Below are 23,682 nucleotides of genomic sequence, written 5' to 3'. Positions count from 1 at the left end.
GTGTGTAGGGAAGAAAGAATTAAATGAGTGGAGTATAGACAGATAAATGTGGTTTCTTCACAAGATACAGGAATGCGTTACTCAGGATTGATTTTATATTATACCAAATATAAGGAATAATAAATACAAGTCTTCTACTTTCCAGAAAAAATAAATAAACTGGTAGTGAAAATTTCTACTTGTAATCAAAAAAAATCTGCGAATAAAAATTTGCATTTGGTCTTAAATAGGCCACTTAATTCAAATAAATGTGAGCAAATATACATATTAAAATCGAGAATAAAAATATTCACAGAAAAAATGGTAAAAATGAAATGTCATTATTAACAGTTTATCTTTTCTAGAGGCATTGTCACTAGTTCTGAATTGCATACTCTATCAATAACATCAAATTAAATCTAATATCAAAGGTTTAATTCCGTTTTTTTTTTTTTTTTTGAGAATAATAGTGTATAAAACAAAGCATTTTTATGCAAGAAATTGCATAGAATAGAGAATTGACAAAAATTGTTGCATAAAACATTTTTGAGGGAAGATATAGATTAGAAAGTATTAAGATCCACCATGTTACTTACAATGGAAGAATATTTCATGATCAGTGTTTTTTATTAGTGTAAAAGTTAAGTTTTTCGTTTGTGGGGATTTGAAAAATTTGATGGCACAAAAAATACAGTATTTCTTTAAGTCTTAATAAAAGAAATATCCCTTAAATTAAAAACGAGAAATAACATAATAAGGCTGATATATTCCTAGATTTTTAATTTCATTATTTCTTAATTTTATATTCACATTAAATTCTCAGTTCTTCACTCCATAAATATAGCTAATTTATTTTTCTATGTAGGTGAGCTTGTACACTAGAGGTACAAGTCACATTCTACTTTTAGAATCTTTTCCTCAAACGGCTTGCACTTAAACATAATTTATTCCATTATATGTTTGCTATAATTTAATTTCTTATGGAGTTTTCTTCTTTCACCCAAATTTACTAAAATATATGATCAGTATTATTAGCATGGTTTGACTTAATAGCAAAGCTCATTTTTGATAAATCACCAATTATGGATCTCTCTCTATCAAGTGACTACTTCTTTTTGTTACTTTAAAACTAACTTTTGATCTTGTAAGTAATGTCAGTTTAATTTCTTTGACCATTTTCTTGCAATACTCATACTGTTAAAAATAACATAAATTAATCTTTAAATTTTTTAAAGAAGACCCTTTAAAATGACTATCTGCAGAAAACCCATATATATGAAGTCAGATCAAGCAATATTTTCAGAAATTTTCATATTTCTATCTGTATTTTATTTAATACCTAAGTGAAACCAAAGAAATCTTGTCAAATCTGTCACAATAATCTTATCAAAGGCTCAATCTATAAAATTAAAATCTAAATTATCCAATTTCAACACCTTTTATTTCAAACTTCTTCATTTTATTTTTATTAAGAACAAGAGTTTAAAAGCTCTAATAAATAAAATTGATTTATTTCTTATCATTCAATCATAAAAGCGATTGTGCAGTGAGCAAAGTTAACTTCATATTATATATATGAAGAGTATGAAAAATAATACAAAGTAAATGTTTCTTAATATTTAGAAACATATATGTACAAATTACTATAATTAACAACAATAGTGATTTGAGAATCAAACTTTTTCATTTGAATGTAGATTGTGAGTTGTATAAAGCCTGTTGATTATTTCAATATTATGACTCAGTTGATTGACATAACTTTCAGCTTCTTTCATTATTTCTTCATCAGAAATTTCTTTATTGTCGTTCAGCAGAAGTAATAATGACTTTCTTCCAGGGGCGGCATAAACTATGAGCTATTATAAAGAAAGAAAAAACTTAATTTATTGCAAAGTAAAATTTTAATGAGATAACATAAGCTAATAAGAAGAAATTTAATCAACTTAAGCTTTACAATTTCGTGATTAAGTGCTGTAAGTGGTTTCATTCTTTTTCATATGCTTCGAAGAATAATAAAAAAAAAGCTATGGGCATCAGAACGCGTGGCTGGAGAGAGGATAGTTGAGACGATATGGTTTTAATTTAATGGGATAAATTAATAGTAAATATGACTAATAATTTAGAAGTTAAGGTTTTTTATTAAAACATGAAAATTTTTGACCTAAACCTATTTATGCATCTGACATTGCTACTTAGGCAAGGGAGTTATTGTTTTCTGTGTATTTTTTTATGCTAAATTAAATGAGGCTTCAAAGTTGATAGAATTCATAGTACAAAAGTCTTTATCAAGAAAACAATTTTGTACTTATACTTATTTACATATTTAACATTGCAATAAGGAGAATGTAATGGATCTTAAGTATTTTTTGTGGTAAATAGAATGTGTTTAAAACAAAGTTAATCAAATAAATATCTTAGAATTAAAATTTTTTGTAAGGATTTGTGTGTATTTTGTTACCTGACAGTGCTATATTAAGTGATGCACTGTTTCTTTTATATATTTATAATTATAAAGATGATAAAATGAATAGTTTCTAAGTTATAAAAGATTCATGTGTGCAAGTTAAAGTCAAAAATGGTAATTTTAATACATAAAACTCTTATGACAACTAAACTATTTTTTAATTCTATCGACTTCGGCGAGGTCTCGTTCGATTCAGTGTAAAAAGAGCTAAGGAAACAACACATCTATGCAGCAATACTCAACACATAAATAAGTGAAGTCAAAATTTGTACACTTTAACACAAAAACTTTCATAACTTCTAAATTATTCGATCAACTTGTTTTTGGTTTCATTGTTCTAAGTTAACTCTTTAGTTCAAAAGACCTAACAAAATATTTTGCAAATAATGTACAGAGAAAATGGATTAATTCCATTTTGAATTTCCATATGTGATGAAACATCCAAATGATCAATATTTAAATCAAATGAAAAATTTTTAATGACTTCTCTATGCCTGACATATATCTTTTCCAATTGTAAAAATATAATAATAGTCTGATTAATATCCATGAAAATCTAAAGCTATCTAACAAATTTTAATGTTTGTTTTTCCCCCACATGTGAAATTGACGAATGCAAAACATATCTAAAGCCATCAGTAAAAAAGAAAAACTTTGAACAAGTTGGAAATATGGTTCTTTGATCAAAAAGATATTGAAAACAATTAGTAAAAATAATTAAAAAAAACATGTTCTACTTATATATTTAAATTTTTTTTTTCAGTTAGAGAGAATAATTTTTTAAATTTTATTGTTGTGGTTCAAAATTTTTAATTTTAAAACTGTAAACTAACCCCAAATAGTTTTTGAACGAACCATCCATGATAAGGCTTCAATTTTTCTTCATATGCTTTATTAAAAAAAGGCGTAAGATCTTCTGCACAGGATCCATCTTTGGTATCGTCAATAAGGCAGGTAATGAGAATTTGAACATATTCTAAAGCTCTAGAAACGAAGAAAATTAAGAAAAATAATAAGTTTTATTTACTGTGCATAAGCTGCAGGTATATAGAACTCATAAAATAAGTTAAAAATATAAAACATAGAAAATAATATAAGGAAGATTATTAAAAGAGAAAAAGAAAAATTATTGAAATAAAACATTTTTAAAAATATTAAAAAAACTTTTTTATTTGTATTTGAAAGGAAAAAAAAACCTAAATTTTTTTTCTTTGTCTTTTAAGTAAAAAATATTTATTCTTCACCTATCATTATTTATTATTATATTATTTCCCATGTTTTCTCTATATTTTTTACACGCACACACATATATATTGTAGCTTCTCATAAAGAGTGTCTTTAGCAAACATATATTGCAAAATAGTAAAGCAATCTCTTTTTAAATATTTGACTTTAATGAATATAGGTCAAACATGAACATGATTTGTACTAATTTATTTTTTTATTTTCAAAATAAATATTCCCCCCTTTATTTTCATAAAAAAATTTGTTGGTTTATGTATGAGATTAAATAAGGACAAGCCACACAAAATAATTGCATAATACTATATTGCTAAACTTGGCTAAAAAGAAGAACACTAAGTCACACAATAGGAGACACCACCAATAGTTTAGTTAGAAGAAAATAAAAGATTCGTTTTTGTAATGCCAATTTTTTATATTTGATTATAGCTCATTAATTTATAATATTATCTTAAAGATTTCTACAGAGAATTATGCAATCAAATAAAAGTTTAACTAAAGCAATATTTATATTAAAAATATTTTTTTTTCTAAACAGTTTGTTAACCTAAGTTTTGTTGGTTGGCACTAACTTCATTTTATTCCTAACAAAATTTTAATAATGAGAAGAAAAAAAAGTCACCTGCTTAATTTAAAAATATACCTTTTCAGCCATAACAAAGCATCAATACCAACTTTGTTTGTTTCTTCAAGTTCATATGCAATAACATCATTTATGGTTTCAAATTTTGTTTTATCAGATTGATGAATCTTATTCAATTTCTGCAAGAAAAAAATGCGTAAAGAAAAACTGAAAATGTTTGAAAAATAATTTTAAAAAAATATGAAATGTTAATGGACTATACAGAAATGAAAAAAATAATAAAACTAATAAAATTTATGTACAATTATTACCTCTATGTTTCCACTAATATCCTGCTTAACTGGTGTAAATACAGTTCCTAAAATTTCTAAAATTTAAAATAAAAAATAATCACAATTTAATTTAAATTATTTAATATAAAATGATATTCAATTGCAACATTACATAATACATATTTTAATCGGGTAGAAATAAAAATTTTAGACAAATAATCCTTTCAAAAGAATAATTTGTTGTTGTTGTTTTTTAAAAGAAAACAAAATTACACCACAAAATTAGCCTTATAGTTGTATGATACTTGTATTTTTCCATAGGAGTAAATTTTAAATCAATGACTATCATTTTACTATTGAACCAGCATCTGTACAGTCTGCACTCTCTTCATATTTAGAGGAAGAATTCATGAAAAAAATTTCATGATAGAATTTTTTTAGTAAATTCATGAATGAGGTCCATTATTTATTTTGTTTGCATCTTAAATTGTTTTATAACTTCAACAGTTTAAGGGGCTCCTATGATAGAATTGGGTCCCAGAAGTAGATTAAAAGCAAATGTGCTCTCAGTTTTTTCTGAACATTCACTTTGTTTAGAAAAGCTAATAACATTTGAATTTGACTTACACTATTACTAGTTTGTTATAAAATTTAAATAATGAACTATTAGTAAATTATCAGTAGGCCTTGGCCCTCTATTGGCTGCCGCGCCACTGAGTTTAGTTTAGTAAATTAATTGATTTTTGCTTAACTTTTTTACATGTATTCATATTACTATTCCAGGTAAAAATCAAAACAGAACAGTTGTGTGTCACAAATTGATTAAGGAAACTTAACAAAAAAATAATTTTTTTCTTTCCTGGAAGAAATATTTGAAAATACAAGGTAATCTTATTAACATTACCCGATGAGTAACTATGCAATAGATATTGTTTTTAATATTAAATACAATTAAAAAAATGTAGGGAGGCATAAAATTGTCCTCGTGAACCAGAGATCTAGATAAAATGGAGCCTCACTAATGAGAAACTACTGAATCTAGATATTTTTTTTTTTTTCAGTAAAGAATTATTAGACTTCAGATACTAATACATGACTTAAACAACAATAATGCAAATAATGGCATAGATGAAGCTCATATCTCAAGGTGAACAGCTCTAAATGTTATTTAATCACTATAGTTTATTTTGATAATCAGATATTATTAATAAATTCTCATTTGAAAGTTCAAAAGAGACTAATTTTCTATTGTTGCATTTCCTTCTATAAATATTTTAAATTTATATATCTTGAACTCAGTTTATTGTGATCATATGAAATAAAATGGGATCCATACTTGAATAAATAAAATAGGATCTATTGTAACATTATTTAAAAAGTAACTATGCAATAGACACTGTTTTCAACATTAGTTACAATTTAAGAATGTTGGGAGGATTAATAAGAGATTACTAAATATAATTTTTTTGTTCAGATAAGAATTATTTGACTTCAAAAACTAATACATAACTAAGATAGCAATTATGCAAAGCATGATATAGATCCAGCTCATATTTGATGGCAAACAGCTCTAAATGTTATTTCATCACAAAAATTTATTTTGATAATCAGACGACTATGAATTAATAAATTATGAATCAATAAATTCAATGTTAATTTCATTTTGAAAGGTTAAAGAAAACTAATCTTCTTTTTGCTGTATCTACTTCCATATATATTTTAAGAGGTACATAATATAGATCTTGAATTCAGTGATCTCTGTATAACAAATTTATGGCAACACTCCTGCTATCAACACAATGAACAAAATCTTTATTAATGTTAGATGGGAATCCAAAATATTGGGACCCTTATCTAATTCTCTTTAATTCTAGTTCAGTTGAAATTTATTTTAATCCTTTTCTTGCCCTTTTGTTTCGCACCTCCCTGTAAAACAGAGGCTTTGCTAGACCAATACTCTTTTTCATGCGAGTAATTTTTTGCTCTCCATTTGGATATAATTCTTACGGTATATAAATAAATAATATAATCATCAGATTTCGTATTTTGTTTAGCCGATAGAGCAAGGAAAGCAAAATACATACAATTTTGTACACATATTTTAATTTTCACTGTTTCTTCTCTTATGATAAAACATCAGTAAAGGTTTTTTTTATTTAAGAATCAATATGATTCTTTTAAGAACTCTATTAAATGAACCTAAACTTATAGTTCAAGTTACTAGTAATCACTAGTTAAAATACAACACAAATATATTAAATTGAAAAATAATGTTTCTTTTCTCTGGATTTACAAGATTATTAAACAAAGAAAAAGCTTTATTTACCAACAAATTGTACAATTCCTTTTGATGCTTCGAGAAATGGAACTAAAGGAATTTTTTCGTCATCATTAATTTTAGGGAAATGACTTACATTAGTAAAAAACATCGTTCGCCGATAGCAGAACTAATTATTTTGTATTGATAAACAAAGAAGCAGACAATGTACATGTGCTTATTTTTGAACGATAGCGATTAACCATAATTTTTTTAAAAAATTTTTTATTATACACTTTGTAATTGTTTAGTTGTTTTATTTAAGTTATTAATGTTTCTTATCAAAAAAAGGAATAAAACTTTTTTTAATAAGTCTAGATTCGAAACTGTGATTTATATTAAATATGAAAAACTTTTAAATAAAATAAGATAAGAAACTGAGACAAAGTTTATACACTTGAGTAAAATTATCATATGCTTCAAAAAAAATTTGAGGATGGTAATAAAAGTCGATGTCGATCAAAAATTAGAAAATAATTTTCATCACCGGTTGATAACCTTTCGTTCAAAAATAAAAGACTTTTAAATCGATTAAAACCATGGTAGTTCGAAAAATTAGCAAAAAATTGTACAAAGCAAGGCATTAGTATAAACTGAAAAAACTCCTTGCGTAGGATACCTTTATACGAGTTGATATACGAAGCAGTTTCTCATCGGTATTTACTTATTTTTTTTATCTCTCTTTATTTATTTATTACTACAGCACAATTTTTCACCACAATTTTGTTCTCGTAATAAAAGCTAGTTTCATAAATCTTTTTCACGAAAGATTTGTTTTATTGTACGTTTAGTAATTATGTAATTCCCTGAATGTTGTATATTATTATTTCACTTTATTTTATTTCAGATGATTAATTAGGTTTTTGTGGTATATGTGTTCTTATTACTGATTCTATTATGAATAATTCAGATTAATGTAGCTATTGTAATTCAATAACGGATGCTTTGTTACATTTTTAATTTTATCGATCTTAAAATATTTTACTCTATGTTGTCCCTATTATTTTTTCATTCACATTTATTGAAATAACTAAACTACGTTTTTATTCCACTTTCCTATCTTGATCAAGCAACTTGCAATTTTGTACAACGCATATATTGATATTTTTTTAAGAGTTAAACAAATGAATATTAAAACTCAAGGTGCCTATTCATTTCACCGGCGCAGGTGATGAAGTCGCTAATGAAAAAAACTAAATGTAACTGTTTTTATTTTTAATTTCTCAGTTGAAGAAAAGGGGATATTTTCGTATCGTGATCTTTCACGTCAACGAGTAGGTTTCCTATGGTGATTGGTGGCAGAATAATTGACGAGTCTTGGCAGTTTCCAGACAGCGGCCCAAGAGAAACTAAGAAAGACATCACTGAAAGGGAATAACTCGTAGCAACCCCCTGAGCATACATCTACTTGTTTTTTTTTAAAAACTATTTTCATGTTTAAAATCTATTTGGCATCTAAAATCTGAATTGGCATTTAAAATCTAATGGACATTATACAATACATATTAGTAGTGTATTTATGATATCTAGCCTAGAGTATCTGGATACTCAGTTGTTCAGTTCATAAAGTCCTGGGGCATAGATTTTATCGGTAACAGCTTGCAAACATCTAGGGGGTTTATCCAACTGATTTTAATAAGTGGTCATAGGAATATTCTTACAAACGTCCATCACATATGAAGTTTGTGCTGGCAGGAAAGATGGTTGATTTGGCTGGCTTTGTAATCAGCACCATAATTGCACTAAAGGAGCTCTGGAATTCAGATCAGGATTCTGAGAAATCCAGTCTAGTTTTTAAATGTCCATCTCATCCAATCATGGTTATACAAGTCTTGATGCATAAATGTAGAAAATATCCTTATGGAAAAGAAATGGAAATCCCAGAAAATATTGCCATAAAGTAGGAAGAACAGCATTGTGAAGATTGTCCATATGGATCTTAAAGTTCATAAAGTTCCCAACCAAAAAGAGTAAGAAATCTAGGCCATAATGTAGATAAAAATTTTTTTAGGTAGGTTTCTGGATACTTTTGTCTAGAAAATGTAGATTTCTTGTAATCTCTAAATTTGATTTAAGGAATATGCTGTTGAATGAAGTATTTTTTTCAAAAGCAGAAGACGTAAAAGAAATGGCATAGCGATTCCTCACTGAAAAGGGCACTTTCAATTTTTAAAATTCATTTAACACAACAAAAATTTATCGAATTGTGTATTATTATCTAATAAATGAATTTGATCCTCAGCAATTTTTAAGTTACCCTTTTATACTATATTATGTATCTGAAAATAAAAGAAAAATGTGTAGTTAATAAAAAATAATTAAAGGCATACTAAAAGACAATCTCTGAGCATACACTTTTTTTTCAAGAAAAAAAGGGGGGGAGGGAAACTAAAAAAAAATTATTAATTGATGCACAATTTGAAAGCTTTTTTCTATAATATAAACTGAAAATTTTTAAGGAAAGAACATATAAGGGTGCATTTAAAAAAAAAAATCATTTTTTAAAAATGTAATTTTAAAATCACTTAAATTCATTAACCCCTGAAAAAAAAAAAGAACTTATAAAAATTAAACCAGTTGAGAACAATCCAAACAAAGTAAATATTTGTAATTGTAGTCAGGATTAAACCTATAATACTCATAATTTTACCAGTGTGTAATTATTATTTAAAAGTGAGTTATTTATTTTTTTAAAATGGAATATGAGTAAAAAGACAGTGTTTTTAAGAGATGGCCGCTCATTTCCACAAAGAGGGTGCATTTATAGGGATCAAAGGCCAGATAGCATGGGTAGCTCTTATAAAAACACTTAAGGAGAGCACTAGAAAAATGGTTTTATTTAAAAGTATTATGATATTGTCTATATAACAATCTTATCCCTGCTTTCAGATATAATTACATTTTTTGACTAGTGCAATGAGTACTAATGGTGAAGAAAGAACTCAGGCACCCCCAGAATCCCAATCTCATGGCTTTCAAGCAGCTATGGTAAGTTTGAGTGATTTTCAATTTATTTTAAATTTTGTTTCGTTTAGTTTTTCAAAGCTCTTTAAAAAAATTTCTAAATTTTAATACTATACAAAGATTTTGATAAAGAAACTCTTTTTAATACTTATGTATTTTTTAAACTTATATTTTCAGTTTTATTGTAGAATTTGCGTTTGAGACAAGTTTAAAGAATCTTGAAACAAGACCTGACGTAAATTAATATCTTTTTTTCTTACGTTAAACATATAAGTTAAATAAATTATAAATTAATTAATTTATAAATTAAATATTTTAATATTTCTTTAAATTTTATTAAAATTATAAATTTTTTTTATAAATAAATATTTAAGAGGAAGGCACTTAGCTTAAATAGTTCATTATATGAAGAAAAAAATATATCTATGTTTAATAAAATGCTAATGCATTGCAAAAATGAATTTAAAAAATGAGTAAATCTTATTAGGTAGCATTATCATATCTTGAAATTGAAAACAACTGTCTTGAAATGATCATTTTCTCCTAAAAATATAATATAAAAGAAAGGATAAAAATATATAATGTAAAAGAAAATATTTCTCACAGTCAAATTATAATTCTGTCCAGCTTTATACTCTTTATGTCTGCACTTTTTATGCAACTCAATAAATGTCACAAATGTTTGCATCTTTAATAGGATTATATGATGCTAAGAAAAGTTGATGCATTGTTATGGTTGACTCGAATTGGAACTATGGTATTTACTATATTGTCTATGATACCAATATTTGGGTATGTATCAGTTCAGCTAATTAACTAATTCATGTAAATGTTTTGTCAAATAAATTGTTTCTCTCTCATAAAATTCAAAATCTTAAAATATATAAGACAGCAGTTCCCAATTTTTTTTTACTATGGAGCCCTAAATGATCAGCCTTTTATCGGTGGAATTCTGGCATAATAAATAAAGCATAAAAAATATAATTGTAAACATATTAACTAATAAAAAACTTTATTTTGGAAATATTTAATTAGAGAAATGCAATTTTTTCATTGTTTTGCCATTAATAATCTTAAATTGCATTTTATGTCTGACAGTTTAACTTTTTGCCCTGGAGCTGAGTCTGGTCTAGCTATTTGAATTAGTTGTTGGTGTAAATACATAAGCTAAAAATGAGTGTAATAAACTGAATTATGGTTTTCATTGAAATGAAAACTGAAAAAAAAAATGCTATTAACATTAAAAATAGCTATTAGGAAGACATGTGTTTTTATTAATGCATTTAGTTATATTATTTTGTTTTCAAAAATGCAATATGAAGTATTAATGTTTTTTTTAAATACATGCCATTTTTATAATTTATTCAATACATTAATATTAGAAAAATTATATTTTCTGGAAAAAAAATTGTCATTTCTATTGCATTTTTATTTTATTTTAAATAATTTTGTAAAGAAAACCAAGTTAATAATAGATTATTGACTGGATTTAAATATAATTAAAGGCTTCAAAAATGCTGAAAAGAAACAGACACAGAGGAAGAGTTCATATTAAATTTCATCAAACTTAGTAGGCAGATTATGTAAATTAAATAATCACAAAAGTTAAAACAAGTGAATTTATTTTATTTAAAATATTTCTTTCCTCAGTTACTTTAAAATTGGCTTAAAGGTAATTTTTTAAATTTTAAAATGTAAAACAAAATTTATTAGATATAAAATAAATGCTAGTCCAACTTCTAAGGTAAAAAAAAAAAATCACAATAACTTTGAAAATGGTTATGTATCTACTTATCTGTTTTGGAAACATGATATAATTCAGTTGGTTAGTGTAGGTTTATCTTTTTGTGTACTCATGACTAAAATATTTTTTTATTTTCAGAGTTAATCCTTATACTTCTTATCAAAGAGCCTTGATGAGTAATGCTGCAACAAGTGCGCTTCGTCTTCATCAAAGGCTACCCCGAGTGCAGCTCACAAGAGAATTTGGAGCTACACTGCTTATGGAAGATTCATGCCATTACTTACTCTATTCTATTTTGTTTATCATTTCCTATCCCATTACATGTATCCTTTTTATGTTTTACATGATTTTCTAATGATTAAAGTAACTGTATAAATACAGTAGATTTCTGGGTCATTAAAATAGGTTTAATTCTTTTTACTTTTTTGATCATAACTATTTAAATTTTTTGAATTTAAATTGTTTGTTTAAAGATTGATAATGGAAACTGAAATGTAACTAGTAATAATAATGGTCAGTTCTGATGAAATTTGGAGCAATGTCATAACTTAGTTATGGATTGATTTTGGAAAAACTGAAAAATTTGGATTTCTATTATGCGGGATATAAATTTTTTTAATCCATCGTGCACCAGTTTTTGCAGAATTAGTAATAGTACTTATTGATCTAGCATCTGGAGCATATCATCTTTTCTTTATTATTTTATTTTTGTTTTACATTTAGTTTTAATCCGTGTATTTTTAAGTATTAAGTTCTTTTTAATGCTTAAAAATAATTTGGTGCACGATTATAATTTATACATTAATAAAATGTTTTGTTTTGAAAGCTATTTTAAGCAAATTTGTGTTATGACATAAATAATTATATAGTTATGTAAGTTTAGATAGATTCAGTTTATTAGGTCAGTATCTTTGATAAAAGGCTCATTACTTATTTTAAAATGTTTGAACGGTTAGAGTAAATTTATTTAGTTATTATTTTATAAGTAGTAGTTCTTCATAACGCAATCAAAGGAGAACTGCGGATTTTCAAAAATTCCTATTCTAATGGAACTGAGCTTAAATGAAAAAGCATAGTCATTAACATTGGCATTGGTAAAATATGCTGCAGCTACTGATCCTGGGTCAAGATATGATCTCCCCAAGTTTTAGTTCATTTATTAATAAAATAAATAAAGAAAAAAACTCTTTAATGCATGTTGAGTTGTGCCAAATGGTTGATCTGTTGAAGGGTTAAAAATAATTGAATTAGTTACTTTAAAATAATAAACCCTAAATTAACCCTCAATTAGAAGAGTCAGCTTATTAATATTTTTCTTTGTTTTTTTTAAAAAAAAAAATCTGTTTTAAGTGTAAATTATGCGTTTGAATGGAGGGACACAATCAAAAAATTTCCTTCTACTTTTATTTTAATTCCTATTAATAAATCAGATTCTCATGGAGACAGTAAATAAATCTTTTTACATCCTCTGTGAGAGTATGTAATATTGAATTGGTTAAAGGGATAATAGGTAATATTACAGGCTTTCTGAAGTTCAAATATAATTTTTATTGACATCATTAGAAATTATTTTACAAGAATTTCTTTGTGTAACTTTTATAGGAGCTGTCATTTTTTAGGATTCTCACTATTTCAGATTAATCTGCTCACTTAGTGCAAAGCCTTGCAGGTGACTTATCTTCAAATTACCCTTAAAAACTCAATATTTTTTCTTTGTTTATTTGAACATTTTTTTTTTCTGTTTTAAGCTTAAATTATAGCATTATTCAATTTTATTACTTTGAAAATCTTTTATATTAAGTTATTTACTTTGAATTTACAGGACCATAGCCACATTCAACTTTTGTTAGTCTAACTATAAAGTCTATGATCAATCATTTATTGCAAAGATGCTAAAGTTTCAAATATTTTTCATTAGAAAACTACAAAGTTTATTCATAACAATTTTGGATGAATTGAGTTATTTTTCAATTTTGAAGTGCAACAATAGAAATTGTTACACTTGGATGAACTTCATTTTTTTATTTTTTAATATATTGCAATTCTTTTGAATTATGAGTTATTATAGAGATACAGTATGTAAGTATATTATAAAATAGATTGATTAATGGTACTAGATTATTATTTTTAATATTTGAGACATTCGTTTTGATGTTCTATGGTTTCAAGTTCTTCAAACACAGATGCAGAGATATCCATTTTCGTTGTTTAAAGTATTTATTGTTAGAGTAAAATTCTACTAGGAAATCTGGAAGTTCAACAAAAGTTTTAGCTGAAAAATAACTTCCTGATTGAATTCTGCCATTAACCTGAGCTCCTGGAGTTAATTTATGTTAGTGAGTGTTAAAATTTCAAATTTGTCCTTATATTCCCTCTGAGGAGGAAGAGGTGAAAAATAATCTAATATCACTGTATAGTTTTCAAAAGTTAACAATATCTATCAGACAATTTATTGATTTAAAAGTTTATATTATAAATATATTGACTAATTTGGAGTTTTCTCAGTACACGTTTTTTAATTATTTTAGAAAGAGCTTTTTAAATTGTAATCAATTTTCAAACTATCAATCTGATGCGTTGATTAGAGTTAATAGTATAAAGACCTACTTAATTTGTAAAAGATTTTTTTAATTATATATTTGATACTTTTATCTAATTAAATGCATATAAAGACTCTTCTTGTTTCTTATATTCACAAATTTACTTGAAAATCTTATACTGCATATTCTGAAAGGAAATTTTTTTTGTATTTATTAGCTAAAAAAACATATTTTGCATACATATTCCATGCATTAAATAGTAATACTAAATAGTACTTTTAACCTCATTTTTATAATGAATTGTATAAGTCACATTATCTATCTCTCAATTAAAAGTCCATTTCCAAATGTAATAAATTTTTAAGTTATATATTTTTGGAATTATGAATTTTATTATTTTTAATTATTGTTTTATACGTTTGGTTAGTTTAGTTCTCTAAATGAATTATAATTTTGTTAATTAATGTGTGTACTAAAAATATTTTGTGTATTGTGTATGTATTTTTTAAATTTTAATGATTAAAAAAGTATATTGATGTTAAATTTTAAAAAATGTAACTTTTTATCTTTAAATTATTTTTTAAAATTGATTTTTACATCTTACTGCTTTTAATTTTGTTAGATATGTTTAATGTTTTTTTTTATTTAAATCATTTTAGGTTTATTTAAAAATGCAAAATATATTTTGATTTGAAGCCTTAACTTTTGATTAGTATCCTTATTACCAATCTTTCTCTTTGCTGTTTTACATTCTGTACATTTCAGTATCATAATCTTAAATGTGAGTATAATGCCTCATTATAATATTTTAAGTTAATCATAATAAGGATAATTTTGCCATATTTTACTGAATTTATGGTTTTAAAAATAAATTCATAAATACACTATCCTATAATAATGGAAGAGACACCTTCACTTTTTGACTTTTTTTAAAATTTCTCAAGAAATACTTAGAGGATTATTTTGTAACTTTAGAGTTGTTTAGTTCATGCAATTTTTCGTACTTTGCAATAAAGTTTAAAGCTTTCAGAGGTTTGAGGAGCCGACAATGAATTACAAAAATAGCTAGTATTTTTAAACTTCTTATGCCAGAAAATCCAGCAATAAGCTTGTAACTTGTATCGATTACTTTAATTGCTATTTGCAGCAATTGCATGAAATTCAACTCAAGCTTAAATATTTATAGGGATATAGACATTTATTTAATAAACAAAATTTTGTCTAACATTTTTTTGATATAACTTTAAAAATATTCAGCTACGTTAAACAAAATTTTTGGAGCAATTTAAAATTAAATGCAAAAATTCTGTTTTAAAATTTGAAAAAAGTGCGCTTAAAATTATAAGTATTTAAAGTAGTTCTTTTGTAAATGCACGGAAAAATTAAAAATTTTTCTTCATAATTTTGTAGTGAATTGTATCAGTAAGTCGGTATTTTACATTATTTATGATTAAATAGTACCATTTTGTATGTTTTTGACCATTATTTTTAAATTAGTTTAATTTTAAGAACTGCTATACAGAATTTTAATAATTTTTCGAAGCTGTATGTGTGTTCCATCACTGCTCTGGTTCAGTAATTCTAGGGTGCTTAAATTTTTTTTGTTCTTTGTTTATAGTAAATGGGAGAGTTTAATTTTCAATAGAGGGTTGTGCATTCAGATTAACAGTCCAGTTTTCAATTGCTAGTTAGATCTTTAGGTGTCAAATTTTTCTGTTAATAACACTGTAATGTCAAAGAATCTAAAATGTTCAATTGAATTACACAATTTTTCGAAATAGCAAAAATTTTGAAAAATTTATTTAAGCAAGGAAATAGGTAAATACAGTACTTAAATAAAAAACATTTACAGTACATATCTTTTATCTACTTAACAGTACATTATTATAGAACAGCTCATATATTTTTCATAACAGTAAAAAACCTTGTCTCTGGACAGGCGCTTGCAAAACAAATAAACATACATTTTAAACTCCCATCAAGAAAGGGTTAAGGGAGTGGAGTGTCTTCACTGGAAAAAAAACTAATATTCTGTCTTGGTTGAAATCCAATATCAAATATTAATTATTTTATCTGATTAATGTGCCTAATTCTTCATTATTTGCATCTTTAAAAAAATTAAAACAATCTTAAATTTTTATTTCAACAGAAACTTGGCCATTACAATACCTGGGCTACTACTTCATTGACTTCAATTGCAGAAAACCATCAACGCAACATTCTTCGATTAGTTGCATTTACTGAAGTTACTTTGATGCCACTTACTATACTTTGGCTCTTTAGGTAATTGTCAACTTCCTCTTTACCAATTATTATTAATGTCGTGTCTTGGCCCTTAATGAAATGTATTAAACTAGTTAATTTTTTTTTTATTAGTGGCAAAGGAAGTCTATTTACCCCATTTGCTTATTATCGCTTTTTGACATTCCGATATGCTTCACGAAGGAATCCATATTGCAGGCAAGTTCATTATTATTCTAAATTTATTTGATGGTTGTTTTGTTGATATTGTTACTTATTTCATATTTTATTTTATGCTTTTTTTCAAATGATGGCTTTCTTGAAAAGTAGAAAATAATTTTTTGTACTGTTTTTCTTTTCATTAATTCATTGGTGATAGCTTTCAAATTTTTATGTTAATATTTAGATTATTATTGTATTGTCATTGATTTTTAAATATAATTCACACTGTTTCTAATAATTTTTGTTTGTTTGTTCTATCTTGTTCTTGCAAACATCTTATGACAAACAAAACAAATTTTGTTTTATTTTTCATGAGATGTTTATGTATGTCAGTGTTGTGAAGTATTGATTTGTAGTTCTTTTTGTATAATGTTTTTATTTTTATTTTGTATAAATATATTTTTTTTAAAAATTGTTTCTTCATCTGTTAGGTTATAATAATACAAAATATGATTAATGATAAATATGTTATGATATAATATTTAAATAAACTATCTTTTATTTTAATTGTACATCAGAAATAAAAATATATGATTTGAAACTACCAAATTCTTAATAATATGAATACTTTTTTAAATTTGAGGAAAATTTTAATTTTGTATAAATTGGAGTGATCTCTCAAGAAAGTTTTGAGCCAAATTCTTCAACTACGGAATACACAGCTCTCCTTTTAATATCAGCTATAAAAAGTTTAGGTTTCTTATGTTATGTCAATGATAAAATTTTTTTCTCATATCATATGTATAATCATATGCTACTTTTCTGTTTGAAGCATAAAGCTGAAATAGTAGATAGTGTAATGTGCTGTTACATTTTTTTATCTCTTTTGTCCCAAACATCGGAGTCCCTCCTGACATGTGATTTCTCTCGTTCAGTGGAGAAAGAAGGGTGTCATGTGACTCTTTTCTGGTAAATTAATGCGTATGAAAGCAAGGGTGGAAAAGTTAGAGCTTCAAGATTGTAAAATATTGGATCATTTTTCAGCAAGTTATATGTTGTTTTAAAATTCGAATTTTGTAATAATTATGTAAACTCTACATAATTGTTCACATTTTTGCAAAATTGAGAAAATTTTGATTTAGAATGGTTTTAAAGATGGTAAAATTGCTTCTTGACATTTGAAAATGCGTTTAGTGCCATAAGTGAGTCAAACAAAACAGAAAGTCATAAATTATACTTACTAGTTCATATACTTTCCCCTTTAGTGTAAATAAAATCAATTTAAGGCATTACTATTTAAAGCATTTTTTTAGTGTAGCTTTTATTTTTTTGATTTCAACTGACTTTAATTTAACCAGATTGGTACTTCATTCCTGTTTTAAGCAATTTTCGACTGTATTTCAAAAGTACATTGAAACCTCCAGGAAAGATCACCCCTATGTAGCGACTACTTCTATTTATGACCCCTTTAGGGAGACACAGAATTTTTCCCATAGACTTTGTGTTGAAGAAAACCTTTAGGAGAGACCATTAAAACCTTTCTCAGCGACCATGCAAACATCTGTACCAAATGTGCAAAAGTTTAAATAAGGAAACACAAAATATCAAAACAAAAATTATTGACAAAATAAATAAGTAGATTAAAATGTATACAAAACTGTTTGTGTGAGGCTCTTATTTAGAAAGCTTTTTTTGACGATACAACCTGATGTTGCAGTCTTGCACTAAAGACGATGCCATCAATGATTTACTTTTAGTGTTGGAAGTTAAAAAGTTATTTTAGAAAAAAACAAGCATCTCAAAAAAACAAACCTCTTCTCTTCTTTCAAAGCTAACTAATGTTTATGATATAAAATTAAATGCAAACTTAAAACAAAAAAAATGCTTGGTAAATTTGTTTTTACACATAATTATATCAGTTGGGATCATTTTTATAGATGTTAAATTTTATTCATAGATCCGTCTTTTTCATGACGCTAACAAAAGTGGCAATTCAACACCAAGAAAATGACACTGACTAAAATTAAAATCCTTTGCAAAAATCATGAACCCTTGATAACAATTTTGAAGTCAATGGAGCTAACCTCTAAAAACAAACCTCTTCTCTTCTTTCAAAGCTAACTAATGTTTATGATATAAAATTAAATGCAAACTTAAAACAAAAAAAATGCTTGGTAAATTTGTTTTTACACATAATTATATCAGTTGGGATCATTTTTATAGATGTTAAATTTTATTCATAGATCCGTCTTTTTCATGACGCTAACAAAAGTGGCAATTCAACACCAAGAAAATGACACTGACTAAAATTAAAATCCTTTGCAAAAATCATGAACCCTTGATAACAATTTTGAAGTCAATGGAGCTAACCTCTAAAAACGACCAACCTCCATCTACGACCATTTTAATTTGGAATGGAGAGTGGTCGTTCTCAAGAAGTTTCAATGTATCAGTAAAATTCTACGATAAGTGTTTTTTTTTTTAAATTATCAATGATGAAAGAAATATTTTATTTTCGAATGTTGAAGGACAAAAAGAATTACAAAATCATTGTCAATAATCATTGTCATGTCAGTGCTGCTCATTTTCTTTTTGAATTGCTTGATGCTGAGAGCATGTTATAATTTATATTGAATGTGCAATCATGTTGAAAAATAATTAAATCTATTGATGATTAAATGTTCCTTTTCAGAAATGTTTTTCATGAAATGAAAATTCTCCTGCAGAATTTTGCCAGCAAGCCAGGTCGTAATGTTTCAATTAGAAATTTTTGTCTCACAATAATACGTGTGTGTTCATACTTTGCACCACCTATCGTTCCTCAACAATAAAAACAAAACTTTTAATTGATATTTACTTGTTGACTGTCTTTTACTATGTTTTTTTTGTGTATAAATTTTATACATGTGCTTTGATATGGATTTTAAAGGTGTCATTTTTTTTCCATTGTACACCGCTGAACAATTGTCATCTTCTCTGAACAACAATTTGTACGAATGCCTAATTAGAAAAATAGTATGCACTTAATAGTTCTACTAGTGTTATACATTTATCTGATAACATAATTGAAATAAGCTTTTTCAGGTATAATCATATATGATAAAGAAATGGTTAGAATAAACTGGATATGTAGAACTAAAACATGTTTTTTTTCTTCATATTCTCCCTTTACTGCAAATTTTAACTGGTTTATATGTATGTATAACATATTTCTTAATGATTTTTCTGTTTTAAAATAATTATTCTGACTTATTTTTAGTTTGTTTTTTTTTTAATAATTTTTTTTAAATATCAGATGTTAAAATATTTTAAGTTTTAAAGCCAAATATTTAGGACCAAATCATGAAGTTATTTTAAAAAATTAAATAATTCTTCAAATTGTAATTTTACAGCAAATTATTATTTTCCTAAGAAGTTGTTTCAAAAACAATTTTGATTGCAATATGATTTTTGAATATGATTTAATGAACCAAGTTATATATTTTTTAAAGTTTAATTCAAAGATATGAGATTTATGTAGTCTTTAAAATAGTATATAGTGTACAAAGAAGTATTTATTTTTCATATTTGTGCTGTTGTTGACTGAAGTCAAGAAGAAAAACTCATTGTCAGAAAGAGTGTATTAGTGTGAGATTACACCATTTTGTTCTTTATTTATAAGTACTATTTTATTGTTCTTAGCATCAATAAATAAACAGAATTGCGAAGTGAATTTATATTGCACTTATTTTGAATTTATTCTGTAAATTAAAGTCTGCTAACTTTTAATTTGTAAGAAGCAAAAATGTGGATGATCAAAAATGTTATATTTTGTCATTATGCAAAATAATGTTTGGTAAATAAGTAAATATATTAATAAATCAGTGAATTTTTTTTTTTTAAAGATTCTCAAATTTATTAGTTTTTCTAACAGTTCATATTATGGACAATTTCATGACACAGGACAACACTACAAATATAAATAAATTAACATTTAATAGCATCTCTCTGCTACACAAAACAAATTTCTCAGTTTTTTATTTATCTAATTCAGATATAAAATCAGAAATTATAGTTTTTAAATATTTTGTAATAATAATAAGAAAGTTTATTAAAATTTTAATATAGTTTGTATTTATAGCATCAGTCACATTTGTCACTGTCTATATGTTATTTATTTTGTATTTTCAATTTTTCCCGATTTGTTTGAATTTTTTTTAATAATAAATTTTTATATTCGTCGTTGAACAGCCGACACAATTTTGGGTTTATGACTACTAATATTAAACCGTAGCCTTGTAGTTTTGAACTAATCCAGAAGACGAGGAAACTCCTGAATCAGTACCCCCAGAGGTCTCGATTTATTATAGTTCCTCGATTTGGTCTAAGGTTCAATGAACGATCACAAAATATTTTGTTAAATTTTTCTTATTTATTTTTCCTATCTTACTAATTTTAAAACAACAATTAAAAAAATGTTTCTAAAGATAATTTCATTGATAAAAAATACTATATATTTATTGATTTTTTTTAAAATCATATATTGAATAAATTTTTTTAAAGTAACTTTTACATATTTTGAAAAGATAAGCTCACTTTCTCTTCAATAATAGTTTTAACTGATAAAGAAATTTAACTTCTACTTGGTTATTTGAAATGATAAACATCTTTAATTATTATGTCTTAGGCATACAAAATGAATTGCTGATGTAATTTTTCCAGATAATTTATTGATAATTTGAAAAAAATTATCCATCACTGTAAAGTTGTGAGTAAAGTAGATAGCAAACTCAGTAAAGTTTTAGATGCAAATATTAACATTTGTAATATTTTCTTTAGTTTCACAAATGCATTTATTGGTATCTTATCTATGTATTCAGAACTTGATTAATTTTTTCATTAATTTATTCTTATATATCGTAATACAAAATTAATACATGTAGCTTTTTAATAAGAACATCTCTTAATTCTGCCACGGTTATGGATTAACATTTATATGTATTACATTTTTAACTTTATATGTGTATATAATACCAACATTTCTTTACATTTAAAACTAGTTTCTTAAACTTCCCTTTCCTGTTTGAAAATCTGTAGCTTTTAAAAACTGCTTGAAATTAGGCTGTTCTATTGTCTTTTTTTTTTTTTAGCATAACATTTCATTTAAGGTCACAGGAATATTTTCTTGCTAATAATTATTTTTAAATGTTCTTTTCTTTTAAATTTTATTAGCTTATATCATGCATTTGGTTTATTCTGCAGCCTTTGTTTTCAAGTCTGTTCTTGAAAATGGTCTTTTTTTTTGGCAATGCCCATAAGAAAAGTGTTTATTTAGGTATTTATTAAACTGTTTTTTTTTTTTAAATTTCACATAATTTTAGATTTTAAGTTTTTATTTTATTAAATTAAAACAAAAGTTTCAGATAGAATTCTTTGTAGTAATTTTCTGTTGATTTCTTTATCTTATCAATATTAAAAATATTATTGAAAAATTCTATCTTAGGCTTTAATAGGTTAAGAAAGCTTGTTTAAGAAAGAAAAATGATCATTTAGAAAAATAATTTTTTTTTATTAAATGTTAAAACGTAGTTTTATTATAAATTAATAATTTGTATTGAAATTCAAAATGCTGTTGATAGATAGCTTTTCATTTTAAAAATTTAATTTTGATTTTGGTCGAATAGCAAAACATTTTTCTTAATTCTAATCTTTTTTTCATTACTATTATAGTTAAAATAACAATATTATTTGAAATTGAATATTTTTCCAGAAAGACAGGTGCTGAAAATATTCATGAAAAATTAAAATTACAAAAAATTTGAGGAAACACTTTCTTTTTTTTCCCTCTCCAGGTCTTAAATTTCTAAACCACATGGTTGCACTGCACTTTCTCTCCTGTTTTTGATTTTTATATCCAAACCACTAAATTGGTCCGGCCATCTTACATTTGGTCTACTTTTCTTGTTGTTAGAAATTTTCTCTCTCGTGAAATTAATGAGCATATTTGTTTCTTTATTTATTTCTACATGCTCTAGCCATTGTATCCTTTTTGCTTCTATGAATCTCATGTCTTTCTTTTTAATTAAGGTTTCAATTTTCTGATTGCATCTTTCCCTCCACACGCCATTTTCTCTTATATTTCTATAGATTTTTTTTAATAATTCTGCATGCCTTAGCATATATCAATCTCTGGGCAAGACTCTTTTTTCAGATCCTAATGTAACTATTCATTTAATTATTGCTGTTCTCCCTAAGCTTTTTCAAAAGGGTTGCCCACCCCACCTTTCCTTAAACAGAGGTAAATGTAGCCTTTTTGTAAAAATGTTGTCCGCCCCCCCCCCCTTTTTTTTTTAAAAAAAAGTTTTATTTTTATTTTAAGAAAACAGCAGTAGCAGAATTCAGGAACTACTATTATTTTCCATATTTATTTGAGTATTTTTAATTCTGTTCAGACGGGCACTAAACTAACTAGATATAATTAATGTATTTAGCAAGATTAATGTCTAAGGCATCCTTGTTTTTGAAAAAGAGCACCCTGCCCCTTTTTTATTTTTAAGATCTTTTAACATTGTATATCTACATCTTACATTTTCTTAAAATTAGTTTATACTTTAAAATTTATAATTGGCATATAGTGCTTTGTTACCATTTAATATTTGTCAATCATTTCACATTAAATTATTAATTACTTACATTATTCGTTAAAGGATATATTTGACATTGATAGATTTTATTTATGAACTTTTTAATTGTTTTAGTGATATTTCATTGTTTTATTACCTTTTTTATAATTAAAACTAAAAATAAAACTCAGATTTTTATAATTTTGTGACTCACTTCATGTGTTTAATTGTTACTTGCAAATTTATGTGACTACTTGCTAAGTTACTATGTCATAAATATATGTAAGAATACATGATGAAATATCAAAACTTACTTTCTAAATCACCTTAATTTTTTATCTATGTATTAAGATCAATTAGATTTTTTTTTTCAGTAGTAATTTAACTAAAATGAAAATAGTTGTATTCATTAAACATTAAAAAATATAACCTTTCACAATTTCTGTACAATTGATTAGTGAAATTCATATTTTAATTTAATTGTAATAATGTCTTTGTTGGTAGCTAAACCTCATTATCTTTTATGAAGTATGTTATTTTTTTGATGAAACTAATTACAATTAAAAAAAATT

General features: G+C 25.4%; 2 protein-coding genes across 4 annotated transcripts; one reads left to right on the top strand and one right to left on the bottom strand.

The window, feature by feature from the left end:
- Positions 1 to 1,469: 1,469 nt before the first annotated feature.
- Positions 1,470 to 7,332, bottom strand: LOC107440208 (glycolipid transfer protein). The gene is made up of 5 exons (XM_016053067.5): positions 6,867 to 7,332; positions 4,580 to 4,635; positions 4,329 to 4,447; positions 3,277 to 3,427; positions 1,470 to 1,835 (listed from the first exon to the last, which is right to left on the bottom strand). Exons 1-5 carry the CDS (start codon positions 6,967 to 6,969, stop codon positions 1,653 to 1,655), a joined length of 612 nt encoding a protein of 203 aa, XP_015908553.3. The 5' UTR covers positions 6,970 to 7,332; the 3' UTR covers positions 1,470 to 1,652.
- Positions 7,146 to 22,835, top strand: Kr-h2 (transmembrane protein 33-containing Krueppel homolog 2). Of its 3 annotated transcripts, none has more exons than XM_043040443.3 (8): positions 7,146 to 7,513; positions 9,747 to 9,845; positions 10,519 to 10,613; positions 11,704 to 11,888; positions 14,819 to 14,886; positions 16,255 to 16,388; positions 16,482 to 16,565; positions 19,201 to 20,220. In XM_043040443.3, the coding sequence occupies exons 2-8, from the start codon at positions 9,774 to 9,776 to the stop codon at positions 19,337 to 19,339; spliced, it is 777 nt and encodes a 258-aa protein (XP_042896377.1). In that variant the 5' UTR covers positions 7,146 to 7,513; positions 9,747 to 9,773; the 3' UTR covers positions 19,340 to 20,220. The 3 variants fall into 3 exon arrangements, with proteins under 3 accessions (XP_042896377.1, XP_042896378.1, XP_042896376.1); XM_043040444.3 differs by having other exon boundaries at positions 7,502 to 7,638; positions 19,201 to 22,835; XM_043040442.3 differs by lacking the exon at positions 7,146 to 7,513 and adding an exon at positions 7,533 to 7,647.
- The last annotated feature ends 847 nt before the right edge of the window (positions 22,836 to 23,682 follow it).

This window comes from Parasteatoda tepidariorum, chromosome 1 (assembly GCF_982258835.1).
Source record: "Parasteatoda tepidariorum strain Cologne lab strain chromosome 1, Ptep-v5.0, whole genome shotgun sequence".
Lineage (NCBI taxonomy): Eukaryota > Metazoa > Arthropoda > Arachnida > Araneae > Theridiidae > Parasteatoda > Parasteatoda tepidariorum.
This window is presented reverse-complemented; position numbering and strand designations above follow the sequence as displayed.